This window comes from Mustelus asterias, chromosome 12, assembly GCF_964213995.1.
Source record: "Mustelus asterias chromosome 12, sMusAst1.hap1.1, whole genome shotgun sequence".
Classification (NCBI taxonomy): domain Eukaryota; kingdom Metazoa; phylum Chordata; class Chondrichthyes; order Carcharhiniformes; family Triakidae; genus Mustelus; species Mustelus asterias.
This window is the reverse complement of record NC_135812.1, coordinates 57,763,944-57,777,762: the sequence shown is the minus strand read 5'-3', so window position 1 is coordinate 57,777,762 and position 13,819 is coordinate 57,763,944. Positions and strand designations below refer to the sequence as shown.

General features: G+C 46.0%; 2 protein-coding genes across 4 annotated transcripts in view; both read left to right on the top strand.

Moving 5' to 3' along the window:
- The window catches only part of LOC144501495 (WW domain-binding protein 2-like), a 34,406-nt gene extending 24,122 nt beyond the window's left edge, over positions 1 to 10,284 (top strand). Inside the window, exons 4-6 of one of the 2 annotated variants that reach the window (XM_078225284.1) lie at positions 942 to 1,080; positions 2,766 to 2,858; positions 10,085 to 10,284. In XM_078225284.1, the coding sequence (XP_078081410.1) occupies positions 942 to 1,080; positions 2,766 to 2,858; positions 10,085 to 10,098 (246 nt within the window). In that variant the 3' untranslated portion in view covers positions 10,099 to 10,284. The remainder of the gene's footprint in view (positions 1 to 941; positions 1,081 to 2,765; positions 2,859 to 10,084) is intronic. The other variant, XM_078225285.1, reaches the window with a different exon arrangement.
- Positions 10,285 to 13,048: 2,764 nt separating this feature from the next.
- Positions 13,049 to 13,819, top strand: part of LOC144501492 (WW domain-binding protein 2-like) — a 35,229-nt gene continuing 34,458 nt past the window's right edge. Inside the window, exons 1-2 of one of the 2 annotated variants that reach the window (XM_078225280.1) lie at positions 13,101 to 13,143; positions 13,512 to 13,625. In XM_078225280.1, coding sequence (XP_078081406.1) covers positions 13,582 to 13,625 — 44 coding nt within the window. In that variant the 5' untranslated portion in view covers positions 13,101 to 13,143; positions 13,512 to 13,581. Of the gene's footprint in view, positions 13,144 to 13,511; positions 13,626 to 13,819 lie in introns of both variants that reach the window. The other variant, XM_078225281.1, reaches the window with a different exon arrangement.

The following is a 13,819-nucleotide window of genomic DNA, read 5'->3' as shown; positions in this document are numbered from 1 at the left end:
TTACCCGCCTGATCCCCATAACCCTTAATTCCCTTACCGATCAGGAATCCATCCATCCGCGCTTTAAACATATTCAGCGAGGTAGCCTCCACCACCTCAGTGGGCAGAGAATTCCAGAGATTCACCACCCTCTGGGAGAAGAAGTTCCTCCTCAACTCTGTCTTAAACCGACCCCCCTTTATTTTGAAGCTGTGTCCTCTAGTTTTAACTTCCTTACTAAGTGGAAAGAATCTCTCCGCCTCCACCCTATCCAGCCCCCGCATTATCTTATAAGTCTCCATAAGATCCCCCCTCATCCTTCTAAACTCCAACGAGTACAAACCCAATCTCCTCAGCCTCTCCTCATAATCCAAACCCCTCATCTCCGGTATCAACCTGGTGAACCTTCTCTGCACTCCCTCCAATGCCAATATATCCTTCCTCATATAAGGGGACCAATACTGCACACAGTATTCCAGCTGCGGCCTCACCAATGCCCTGTACAGGTGCATCAAGACATCCCTGCTTTTATATTCTATCCCCCTCGCAATATAGGCCAACATCCCATTTGCCTTCTTGATCACCTGTTGTACCTGCAGACTGGGCTTTTGCGTCTCATGCACAAGGACCCCCAGGTCCCTTTGCACGGTAGCATGTTTTAATTTGTTTCCATTGAGATAGTAATCCCATTTGTTATTATTTCCTCCAAAGTGTATAACCTCGCATTTCTCAACGTTATACTCCATTTGCCATATCCTCGCCCACTCACTCAGCCTGTCCAAATCTCTCTGCAGATCTTCTCCGTCCTCCACACGATTCACTTTTCCACTTATCTTTGTGTCGTCTGCAAACTAAGATGTTAAGATGATCCCGCCTCCAGCAGTGAGAGGAATGAACAGATACAACTGGATGACATAACGTATTGTATGCCATGATTTTTTTCCAGTTCTTGTGCTTTGCAGGTAGTCTTTGTGTCAAAAGATCACAGAAAGACACTGAAATCCTTCACAATGCCATTTTCCCTGATGAAGAGCTGTGAGATCAAACAACGAAAACTTATGGCAAATTACATCAAAGGAACCATTGAAGCCGAGCCAAATGGTATGTGGGAGTAAAGAGAATGTTCCAGTGGTCCTCCTGCATGGGTTACCATAAGTAGAAGCAGAAATGAGTGATGATCAACAGCTGATGACAGAGTTGCTTTATTGGGTGATAACCTAAGAGGTTCTGCTTTTAATTTCCTTCTTGAACTCAACCCTCTCCCTCTTTGTTCTTGGTTCCACCATAGTTCATGACTTCTGGCTCTTCTTTTTTTCCCTGCAGAATGTTCTGCACCCTCTCCATGGTATCCATTACCCTGATGCAGGGAAGCAGTATATCACTTGGGACCCATGTTAATGATAGCAGAATGGCTTCTTCCCCCTGACTATCAGATCCCCAATTATTACCGCATTCTGATATTTTGAAGTGTTCCCAGTGCAGTCAACTGTCTCGTGCTGCCAGACTCCTGCAAGGTGTCATCACCCTCAATGGTATTTAACGTTGAATATTGAGTTGAAAATGCTACACCTCCAAGGGATTCCTTCAATGCCTACCTCTTCCAAGCCTTACAGGTGACCACCCAGTTTCTATTCTGAAATCAGTGTTTCAGAAACCATTCAGCCACCATATTCTTGCGGTGAATCCAGCTGTCCCTTGAGCTCAGCTGTCCTCAGCATGAGTTTGAGCATTGTACCTGTCTGTAAAGGGGGCTGAAGTGAATATCTAGTTAATGCCCACCAACAGCATACAATTAAACATAATTAATATGCAATTTACATTATGTTTAGCCACCTTCTAGACAAATACTACTGGGCCTTATTCTCCTCTGCACCTCTTGGACCTAAGGGAGTGAAGCTGGAGGCGTACCAGGAGAATGACTTGGGTGGGATCGTAGATTTTCTGGGGCAGATGCGGGAAAAATGAGCTGGGGATTTTCTCAGTTCTGAACTCTCCTCTGGGGAGGAACCTAATTAAAGTTAAGATTTTCATATGGGTAACCATGTGCCATGAAGACTGGTTCACTGCCCAACTAAGGCTCCCAACTGGAGGACCAATGAAGGGCTTTCCAGCTTCAGAGGAGCACCTGGATGTGGTACAGGGTAAGTAACTGAGAGGGCACCTCAACAGGAGAGTATCCTCTGAGATTTTAAAAAAGATTTAATGAAAAAACACAGAAAGCAGCCAGGCCACTACTGTGGTGGCGGAGGGAGCACGTCTACAGAGCAGGCTTTGGGTACACCCCCAGTCAGACAGGGTCTACACACCTGCCAGGAGCACTAGCCCCTTGGCCTACTCATAGCACCTGCTTATAGGCAGTTGACCTTTCACCAGTTGCAGTGGAGAAACTGGAGGTTGACTGGAAAATACCAGTTGGCCTCCTAAATGTACCTTTATCAAGGCTCTTAATGAACCTAATTGCCTACCCGCCTACTGGGGATGGGAAATCCCCAGGCTTCGAACTGGCAGAGAAGGTGGCTATGTGAGTTCGAGACTGAGGGATGTGGGACGTGAAGGAGGGTGGGTGGATGGGGATAAGAGATATAGTGAGATGACTCTGAAATATTGCCAAGTTTGTTGGGCCTTTCCAACCCTTAGATTTGCTTCATTTTTGGCCAGAGGTGTGGGCAGATAGAGGGGTGGATGTAAATGTTCATAAAGGCTTAGAACTTAGTCTGAGGAAATCAGACTGGCTTTTTAGAATTTCTGGTTTTCCACTCCAGTCTAACTCCCTTTCTCTTCCACAGGAGGATGGGAAGGCTCTGCAACATTTAGACTTACCTTCACCAATGGAGGAGCCATTGAATTTGGACAGCTGATGTTATGGACAGCGTCACGGGGTAGGACTTCACTCACTCACCCTGAAGGTTTCAGTTCTGGTCCTCATGGCCCCTTAGTCCTGGCCTCACTCACTCTTCATGTTTTTTTCCTCCTTTCTTTATATTTTGCTCCTGTATTTCTCAAAGCTGTTGGCCCTTGGTGTTGGGAGAGCTATCAGTCCAGATGCTCAGTGAGACAAACCGTGGCAATGGACTGCCCTTTACACAGTGTTGGTTGTGGCTCCCTGGGCAACTTTCTTGCCTCTGAGTCAGGAGGTTGTGGGCTGCAGCCCAACTCCACAGATCCCAACACATAATCCAGGCTGACACTCCAGTGCAGCACTGAGGGAGTGTTGCACTGTCAAAGGTTCTGTCTTTCAGATGAGAAGTTAAACTGAGACACCGTCTGCCCCCTCAAATGGTGTATATAATGGCCTGGCATTATTTCATGGAAGAGCAGGGGAGTCGTCCTCGTTAAATAAAGGCAAATTGCTGCAGATGCTGGAATCTGTAACAAAAACAGAAAATGTTGGAAAAACACAGCAGGTCTGACGGTATCTGTGGAGAGAGAATAGAGCCTTGAGGGCTCTGGTGGTGAAAGCTGGGGCTGTCTTCCTTTTGAGGCTACTCGTCTTTTTCTTCTGGGATGCTGACGAACTGCATAATCTGATGAAAACAGGTGTGCTGGAGAGAGTGATGAGTGTGCTGGACTGATGTTTAAATATGGTGCTGGGGCACTCAAACCTACCAGCTAAGGACGGATCAGCTGCGAGCCTGCCAGCTGACCTAATTAATTAGGTTTCAATTAGTGAGAATCTAGCATGGGATCCTGCCATTCAGGCCAGCATGAAGGTGCTGCTGGAGCTGCCTCCTTAATCTCGAAAATGGAGAACTCTGACCTAAGTTTAAGAAAGGGAATAGAAATGACCCTGGTAATTATAGACCGGTTAGTCTTACTTCGGTGGTTGGTAAATTGATGGAAAAGGTCCTTAGAGATGGGATTTACGACCATTTAGAAAGATGCGGATTAATCCGGGATAGTCAGCACGGATTCGTGAAGGGCAAGTCGTGCCTCACAAATTTGATTGAATTTTTTGACTAGGTAACTAAGTGTGTTGATGAAGGTAGAGCAGTTGATGTCATATACATGGATTTTAGTAAGGCGTTTGATAAGGTCCCCCATGGTTGGCTTATGATGAAAGTGAGGAGGTGTGGGATAGAGGGAAAGTTGGCCAATTGGATAGGTAACTGGTGGTGGTGGTGGTGGATGGAAAATTTTCAGATTGGAGGCAGGTTGCTAGCGGAGTGCCACAGGGATCAGTGCTTGGTCCTCTGCTCTTTGTGATTTTTATTAATGACTTAGAGGAGGGGGCTGAAGGGTGGATCAGTAAATTTGCTGATGACACCAAGATTGGTGGAGTAGTGGATGAGGTGGAGGGCTGTTGTAGGCTGCAAAGAGACATAGATAGGATGCAAAGCTGGGCTGAAAAATGGCAAATGGAGTTTAACCCTGATAAATGTAAGGTGATTCATTTTGGTAGGACTAATTTAAACGTGGATTACAGGGTCAAAGGTAGGGTTCTGAAGACTGTGGAGGAACAGAGAGATCTTGGGGTCCATATCCACAGATCTCTAAAGGTTGCCACTCAAGTGGATAGAGCTGTGAAGAAGGCCTGTAGTGTGTTAGCTTTTATTAACAGGGGGTTGGAGGTTAAGAGCCGTGGGATTATGCTGCAACTGTACAGGACCTTGGTGAGACCACATTTGGAATATTGTGTGCAGTTCTGGTCACCTCACTATAAGAAGGATGTGGAAGCACTGGAAAGAGTGCAGAGGAGATTTACCAGGATGCTGCCTGGTTTGGAGGGTAGGTCTTATGAGGAAAGGTTGAGGGAGCTAGGGCTGTTCTCTCTGGAGTGGAGGATGCTGAGGGGAGACGTAATAGAGGTTTATAAAATAATGAAGGGGATAGATAGAGTGAACGTTCAAAGACTATTTCCTCGGGTAGATGGAGCTATTACAAGGGGGCATAACTATAGCGTTCGTGGTGGGAGATATAGGAAGGATATCAGAGGTAGGTTCTTTACGCAGAGAGTGGTTGGGGTGTGGAATGGACTGCCTGCAGTGATAGTGGAGTCAGACACTTTAGGAACATTTAAGCGGTTATTGGATAGGCACATGGAGCACACCAGTATGATAGGGAGTGGGATAGCTTGATCTTGGTTTCATATAAAGCTCGGCACAACATCGTGGGCCGAAGGGCCTGTTCTGTGCTGTACTGTTCTATGTTCTGTGTTCTAAGTGTGTACTTATGGATCCCTTGAGCACGAATTCCTCTTGTACTGACCTTAACTGGGGCCCACATCCCACCAGCACAGGTTGTTTGCTAACATATTATGGGTATAACCATTCTTCAGTGAGTGCAGTTGGCTACTAAGTTGTGGGAGCTTTACTGCAGCATCAGATATTGTCCTCACTTGGCATTTATAAGCTTTCCAGCAGGGGTCACTCAGTGGCATGAAACTCGGCTTTTGTTTGTCTCCTTTGCCTGGACCTGGATTGTGAATGCAAATTTCTACCTTCTGAGACCCACAAACCCAGCATATCCCACCAATCAAACCTTCACTCTTCCGGTCTTTCGGACACCATGCTGGCTTTAGCACTGACCCCCTGGGAGAATTTGACCATGTTTGAATGGTCTGATGTTTAACCATCAGAGTGAAATCCAATCGGCGAGCCTGGAACATCAACCTGCACTGCGGGCAGAGCAGCCAGAGAGGATTAAAAGCAAGACACTGGGAACAGGCCTCAATTGAAGAGCCTGCAGGGAGTGCGAGCATCAGGAAGTACGTTTAAGAAAAGATAAAGCGATGAGATCACAGGAGAAGGTAGTGAGTGGTGAGTAGCACACAATAAATGTTCAGGTTATTTCTTTTAAATTTAACTAGATTAAAAAGTAGAGACATGGGAGGGCACCTCAGCCTCGTGGAATGCTCATCGTGTTCCATGTGGGAACTCCAGGACACCTCTCGGGCAGGGAATCTCGACTGGAGAAGCTTGAGCTGAGAGCTACGTGGCTAGTCCATTTCTAGAGATGATCACCCCACAACTTAAGGGTGTGCAGTTAAAGAGAGAAATCTTATTCTTGAACCCGTATTCAGTTCTGGGTGCTGGAAAGGGCAATGGTTTCTGTTCAGGGTGGGGGAGGAAGGTCTGGAAAGCAGTAGTGTTGGGAGATTCAATAGTTAGGGGAGCAGATGGGCATTTTCACAGCTGCAGATGTGAATCCAGGATGTTGTGTTGCCTCCCTTTTGCCAGGGTCAAGGATGTCACTGAGCAGCTGAAGAGTATTCTGAGCGGGAGGGTGAACAGCCAAAGGCTATGGTCCTTATCAGTACTAATAACATAGGTAAAAATAGGGATGAGGCAGTTTTAGAAAGTTGGGAAATAAATTATAAAGTAGGATTTCAAAGATTAAAATCTCTAGATTACTCCCAGTACTATGCTGTGGTGAGTTCTGTGCTCAGAAGTAGCTTGGCAAGAGAGTGTGAACCTAAGCACATTCAGAAGGAGCTAATGAAAAGCTGGAGATATGGCAGAGTATAGAAGGTTGCGAAAATGATGGTTAGAAAATAGACAACAAAAGAGTTGTTCCGTGATTAGTGATGTATACTTCAAAGGAAGGAATCTCGTGAATAAGGCAGTTAAGCTAAGGGTACAGATAGACTCTTGGAAAAATTATATCGTAGCTATTACTTTTTATTCTTTCATGGGAAGTGGACATCACTGCTAAGGCCAACATGTCCGAAAGAAGGGCAGGAATGACTGTATTCCTGGTTCCAAGCAGCTGAATTTTACACAGGCAAGGTCGCAATCTCCCAGCACAAAAGTCAGAGGTGAGCCTGCCTGCACTTGGCCAGCTAGCTCTGCAACCTTTAATGACTGTTGGGCCTGTAATTGGCTTGGGCTAGGACTTCTGCCCCCATCAGAGAGTAAGTCCCACCTTCGTGAACTGCTGGCTAATCAAATGGTTGGCAGCGCTTTTGTCCTAGCATTGTTGCCAGGAGCAGAGGCCACTGCTGGTGCGACATTGATTCCCCTGAAGATGATGGAGTTTGCGTGCTCTCCTCGTGTCTGTATGGGTTTTCTCCCACACTCCAAAGATGTGCAGGTTAGGTTGATTGGCCATGCTAAATTGCCCCTAGTGTCAGGGGAACTAGCAGGATAAATACTTGGGGTTACAGGGATAATGCCTGGGTTTGCTTTGTTGTCAGTGCAGGCTCGATGGGCTGCATGGGCTCCTTCTGCACAATAGGGATTCTATAAGCCTGGAACAAGTTTAGCCCAGGGTTTTGCTGGGGCCAGCCTGGCAGGCCCTGTCAAGCATAGAAACATAGAAAAACTACAGCACAAAACAGGCCCTTTGGCCCCACAAGTTGTGCCGAACATATCCCTACCTTTTAGGCCTACCTATAACCCTCCATCCTATTAAGTCCCATGTACTCATCCAAGAGTCTCTTAAAAGACCCTATTGAGTTTGCCTCCACCACCACTGACGGCAGCCGATTCCACTCGCCCACCACCCTCTGTGTGAAAAACTTCCCCCTTACATTTCCCCTGTACTTACTCCCCAGCATCTTAAACCTGTGTCCTCTCGTAGCAGCCATTTCCACCCTGGGAAAAAGCCTCTGAGAGTCCACCCGATCTATGCCTCTCAACATCTTATACACCTCTATTAGGTCTCCTCTCATCCTACGTCTCTCCAAGGAGAAAAGACAGAGCTCCCTCAGCCTATCCTCATAAGGCATGCCACTCAATCCAGGCAACATCCTTGTAAATCTCCTCTGCACCCTTTCAATCTTTTCCACATCCTTCCTGTAATGAGGCGACCAGAACTGAGCACAGTACTCCAAGTGGGGTCTGACGAGGGTCTTATATAGCTGCATCATTATCGCTGGACTCCTAAACTCAATCCCTCGATTGATAAAGGCCAGCACACCATACACCTTCTTAACCACCTCCTCCACCTGCGGGGCCGATTTTAGAGTCCTATGGACCTGGACCCCAAGGTCCTTCTGATCCTCTACAGTGCTAAGAGTCTTTCCCTTTATATTGTACTCCTTCATCCCATTTGACCTGCCAAAATGGACCACTACGCATTTATCTGGGTTGAAGTCCATCTGCCACTTCTCCGCCCAGTCTTGCATCCTATCTATGTCCCTCTGTAACTTCTGACATCCCTCCAGACTATCCACAACCCCACCAACCTTCGTGTCGTCGGCAAACTTACCAACCCATCCCTCCACTTCCTCATCCAGGTCATTTATGAAAATGATAAACAGCAAGGGTCCCAGAACAGATCCCTGGGGCACACCACTGGTGACCGACCTCCATTTAGAAAAAGACCCATCTATACCCACTCTCTGCCTCCTTTGGGCAAGCCAGTTCTGGATCCACAGGGCAGCAGCACCTTGGATCCCATGCCCTCTCATTTTTCTAGAAGCCTTGCATGGGGGACCTTATCGAACGCCTTGCTAAAATCCATATAAACCACATCTACCGCTTTCCCTTCGTCAATTTGTTTAGTCACATTTTCAAAGAACTCCACCAGGCTCGTAAGGCACGATCTGCCTTTGACAAAGCCATGCTGAGTATTGTTGAGCATACTAAACCTCTCTAAATGCTCATAAATCTTGTCCCTCAGGATCTTCTCCATCAGCTTACCAACCACTGAGGTTAGACTCACCGGTCGGTAATTTCCTGGGCTATCCCTATTCCCCTTCTTGAAAATAGGAACCACATCCGCAATCCTCCGGCACCTCTCCCGTCTCCATCGACGACGCAAAGATCATTGCCAGAGGCTCTGCAATCTCTTCCCTCGCCTCCCACAGTAACCTGGGGTACATCACATCCGGACCCGGCAACTTATCTATCTTGATGCCATTCAAAGATTCCAGCACAACCTCTTTGTTAAAATCCACATACTCAATCTTTTCAGTCCACCGCAAGCCCGCAGTACATCCACCCAGGTCCTTCTCCTCTGTGAAAACCGAGGCAAAATACTCATTAAGCACCTCTGCCATTTCTACTGGTTCCGTACAGACTTTCCCGCCTTCACCTTTTATAGGCCCTATTTCTTTCGCGTCTCATCCTTTTTACTCTTCACATATTTATAGAATGCCTTAGGGTTTTCCTTAATCCTACCTGCCAAAACCTTCTCGTGACCCCATCTGGCTCTCCTAATTTCCTTCTTTAGTCCCTTCCTACAAGCCGTATACTCATCTAGATCCCTATCTTTGCCAAGCTCTCTGAACCTTTTGTATGCTTTCATACAAGGGTGAGAGCTGGGATGGACAGGGCAGAGGGCGCGGTTGGAAACAGGATACCTAAATCTTGAAGTGCTCCTCTACAGCTCCCCAGGTAGCAGGACAGGTCAATGAATTGGGCAAGACAGTACATGGGAGAGGTTCCTTTATTAGCCATGGAGAACAAGGAGTTATGCTAGACTTGGAATGCTAGGTAGACCGCAGCTGGAGTACTGCTCACAGTTCTGGTCACTGCATCACAGGAAATATATGATTGCACTAGAGAAGGTACAAAGAAAACTTACAAGGATGATGCCAGGAATGTAGAATTTAAGCTATGAGGAAAGTTTTCTTTGGAGCAGAGAAAGTTGAGGGGTGTTTTAATTGGAAAATATAAAATAATGAGGTGCCAAGATTGAGTGGAAAGGAAGTCCTGTTTCTCTTAGCTGAGAGGTCAATAACCAAGGGCATAGATTTAAGATAATTGGTAGAAGGATTAGAGGGGCGTTGATGTGAAATATTTTCACCCAGAAGTTAGTGAGGGTCTGGAACTCAATACCTGAAAGGGTGGGAGAGGCAGAAACCCCCATTGAATTTAAAAAGTACTGAATATGCACTTTCGATGCCATAACCTACAGGACCGACGACAAGAACTGAAGAATGGGATTAGGCTGGATGTCATTTTATCAACCATTGTGCACAGGATGGGTCTTCTGTGCTGCATGTTTCAATCCTTATGCCATCTCTGACACCATCTGATGTATATTGTACTTCGAAGCATGACCAGAACCCAGGACTAATGGACAAAAAAGGGAAGGGTTTGCATTTTCCGGATCTGAAAGGAGAAAGTGGGTGTAGATTCCTAGAGGGCAGATCTGTACCATCTGGTTACCAGTGTGCTGTAGCTTGCACATTAACTTCTGCTCATTTCCTGTTTTCCAGCTGGCCAAACTTAACAACATGGTTCCATTTGACCAGATGACCATTGAGGATCTGAATGATGAGTTCCCCGAAACCAAACTGGACAAGGAGAAGTATCCCTTCTGGCTGCACAAGCCCATCAGTGAACTGTAACTGCTGCTCCAGCCTGTGCTCTCTACAAATGTAACTATCTCTTGGAAAATAAAACAAAGTCCAGTGTCGAGTGAGTGCTCTGTGATCTCCCGCTCATGGTGTGTTACCAGAAGCTGTGCAACCAGCAACTTCTTCACTCAACCTAAATGAAGCAAAATATTACCCATTGGGAAATTATCCTGTGTGCTGGCACTGAGAAGCAGCCACCGTTTAAAAAATACTTTTAAAAAATGATCTGATCTTTATCTAATTACTGTCCGAAGGAGCTTGGCTGCCACATTTCCCACATTAACAACATCCCATTTCAAAAAGTGTTTAATTGGCTGTAAAGTACTTTTGGACATCCTGAAGTTGCAAAGGTATTCTATTGATCAAAGATTTCCCCTGATTGCTTGTGCTTAAAAAGCCAAATTACTGCAAAGCGGAGATACCGTACAACACTTGATTACTTACCCATCTGATATCAGTAAGTCAGCCCTACAAGATTGGCAGTTGCAGAATGCAAGGGTGGTGCGACTCCATAAAAGCTTCCTTTAACGTTGGGATCCCACTCAAATGGTTTGGCTTCTGCAGATGTACAAAATGTAACCTGATGCTGGACTCCTGGCACTCAGACTCTGGGGACTGCTTGCTGTCCCAGTCCTGGCTTCCAGCGCTGCGGGCACTAGAGAGCTGACCAGCCAAATTGGCTGGTAGCTCTCCAGAGATGGGATGTCCTCCCAAGTCAGGGGCAGAAGTTTGGCCTTCAGCTCATCAACGCATGTTGGAGTGTTAATTGGTTGCAGGGTGGGCAATATTGGCAGGATTGTGTTATCTGCTGACTCCTCAGATGGTGGGAAGAGAGATTTTGTAAATATCTATATTATCACATTAACTAAGATCAGCTCACACTGGAGAAGTTGTAGATTGAACCTTGGGATCTTGCTGTTCAGCCCCTTGAAGCACAGGGGAAGGCTTTGTTAGAACATTTGAAAAGATGTTTCCCATTAATAACTGGTCTAATAATATAAGGTTGTTTTCCCCTTCATTCAGACATTCTCTTGATGAGAACGCACCATAGAATCACTACAGTCCAGAAGGAAACCAATCAGCCCAGCAAGTCCGAACCAACTCTCCAAAAGAGCAGCCTACCCAGGCCCAAACCCCCCCTGCCCTATCCCTGCACATTTACCATGGCTAATCCATCTTTGGACTGTGGGAGGAAACCGGAGCACCTGGAGGAAACCCACGCAGACACAGGGAGAACATGCCAACTCCACACAGACAGTCACCCAAGGCCAGAATCAAGCCTGGGTCTGTGGTGCTGTGAGGCCAGTAAGAAGTTTAACAACACCAGGTTAAAGTCCAACAGGTTTATTTGGTAGCAAAAGCCACACAAGCTTTCGGAGCTCCAAGCCCCTTCTTCAGGACCTTCTTCTTGGAGCTCTGAAAGCTTGTGTGGCTTTTGCTACCAAATAAACCTGTTGGACTTTAACCTGGTGTTGTTAAACTTCTTACTGTGTTTACCCCAGTCCAACGCCGGCATCTCCACATCATGCTGTGAGGCAGCAGTGCTAACCACTCTGCAATTGTGCCATCCCTGTAAACAATGCGACAAATACAAATCATTCTCTAGTTTTCTTGCTAAATGATTGTGGGGTGTGTTTGGTTAGTTTCCACTTCACTAAACCAGCCCGTGCGGGGAAGGAACCAAAAAGACTGAGAAATTTGCCCATTCAATGAAGAGCAAATAATAGTGCCCAGTAATATATACTAGTAATCCAGTGGCTCAGTAATCTACTGAGTGTGAGTTCAAATTTCAGCATAGCATTTTGAGAATTATCATTTAGGTTCAAATGGGTTGGCAGCAAAGGTGGGCTTGAAGTGACTGTCCTAAAAAGAAAACTAAACTGGTTTTGTATCCTTCAGGGAAGGTAGCCTGCTGTCCTTACCTGCTCTTGACTATATGTAACTTCAGTCTCTATACTAAAATGGATGACTCTGAACTGGCGTAGAAGACCAATCAGTTTTACTAGCAATATGGTAACTTCTCAGGACAACTATTGATGGGCAATAAATGGCAGCAACATCCAATAATAAAGACTATATATCTTTGAGGGCAGAAGGGTGTGCAGATCCTAGTTCTGAAATTATTGCAGCCTTGGATCATCCTGAAAAGAGCTGCTCCAAGACCTGCAGCGTCTAGGTAGGTGTTTTATAGGATCTAGTGAATGTTTTTGGTGGCCACACATCCTGGTTCTTGGACCATGGTGTCAAATTGGCAATAATACTCAGAAAAACTGCAAGATGACTATTGTGGGAGCAGGGATATGTCCCACTGGTACTTAGAGGCAAGGTGTTCCATCGAGGCTTCATGGGGTGATGTAGCTTTAATCTGTAAGCAGTTTCTGTGCCTCCCTGCCCCAGGAGTATTTGATGAGGACACTGGATAACTGAACTGAAAAGTGTTCCTTTTGTATTCACTACTTTTTTTAGTAAGCGCATCATGTAAAGCAGATAAGTGTTTTTTCAACTCGAAGCAGAATGTACTAGAAATGCTCAGAAAGATCATCAACTTGAAATTTCTCTCTCCACTGATGTTGCCTGACCTGTTTGATTTCGGATTTCCAGCATTTGCATTATTTTGATTTTGTATAAGCCCGGTACCTCTTGATGCTTATCCTGGAGGTGTAAACATTGCGTTGAGCCCCTCAGGCCTTTTATACACTCGCAACATTCTCACCCAGAGGTTGTGGTCCCACATGTGAGCAGCCCTGTTGAGGGTCTGGGGTAGTGAGTGTCCCTTTAAGAAGCTGGACCAGTGGGTGTGTCTCTGTAAAAGGGGGCGGGGCCGGGTGTGTGGCTGTCGCTCCTGTTCCAGACGTTTCTTTCCCTCAGTCCGGCGCGGTGATGGCGATCAACAGGCCGGGGGAGCCTGGGAATCAGAGGTATCCAGGCGGAGGGGAGAGGGAAGTCAGGCCCAGGCTGAAGCCACTCAACTAGGCCCGGCTGGGGATTTGCCTCTATTACATTATATTACTGACATCTATTATATTAATGATTTACTATTAATACTATTTACATTAGTGACGTATTGTAGTTTTACTAATTATTGTTGATTCTATTTTGCAATGTTGAAATACAGTAAAGAAGGAGGCCATTCTGCCCTTTGGGTTCCTGCCAGCTCTTTGAAGAAAATCTGGCTAGTCCCACTCTCCATCACTGGCAATACTCTCCCTTCAAGTATTTATCTAGTTCCTTTTTGAAACTTATTATTGAATCAATTTCCTTTGCCCTGTTGGGCATTGCATTCCAGATCATGACAGCTAGTTGTGTTTAAACAAAATAAATCCTGCTGGTTACCGATCCTCTTGCCAGTGGAAACGATGCCTCAGGATATGCAGGAGTGGAGGAACAAAGGGACCTTGGAGTATGTATCACAAATCCCTGAAGGTAGCAGGACTGGTTGATGATGTGGTTAAGAAGGCATATGGTAGTTTGCCTTTATAAGCCGAGTCATTGAATATAACACAAGGGAGATTATGCCACAACCGTATATGATATTAGATAGACCAGAGCTTGAATACCGCATACAGATCTGGTCACCACGTTACAGGCAGAATG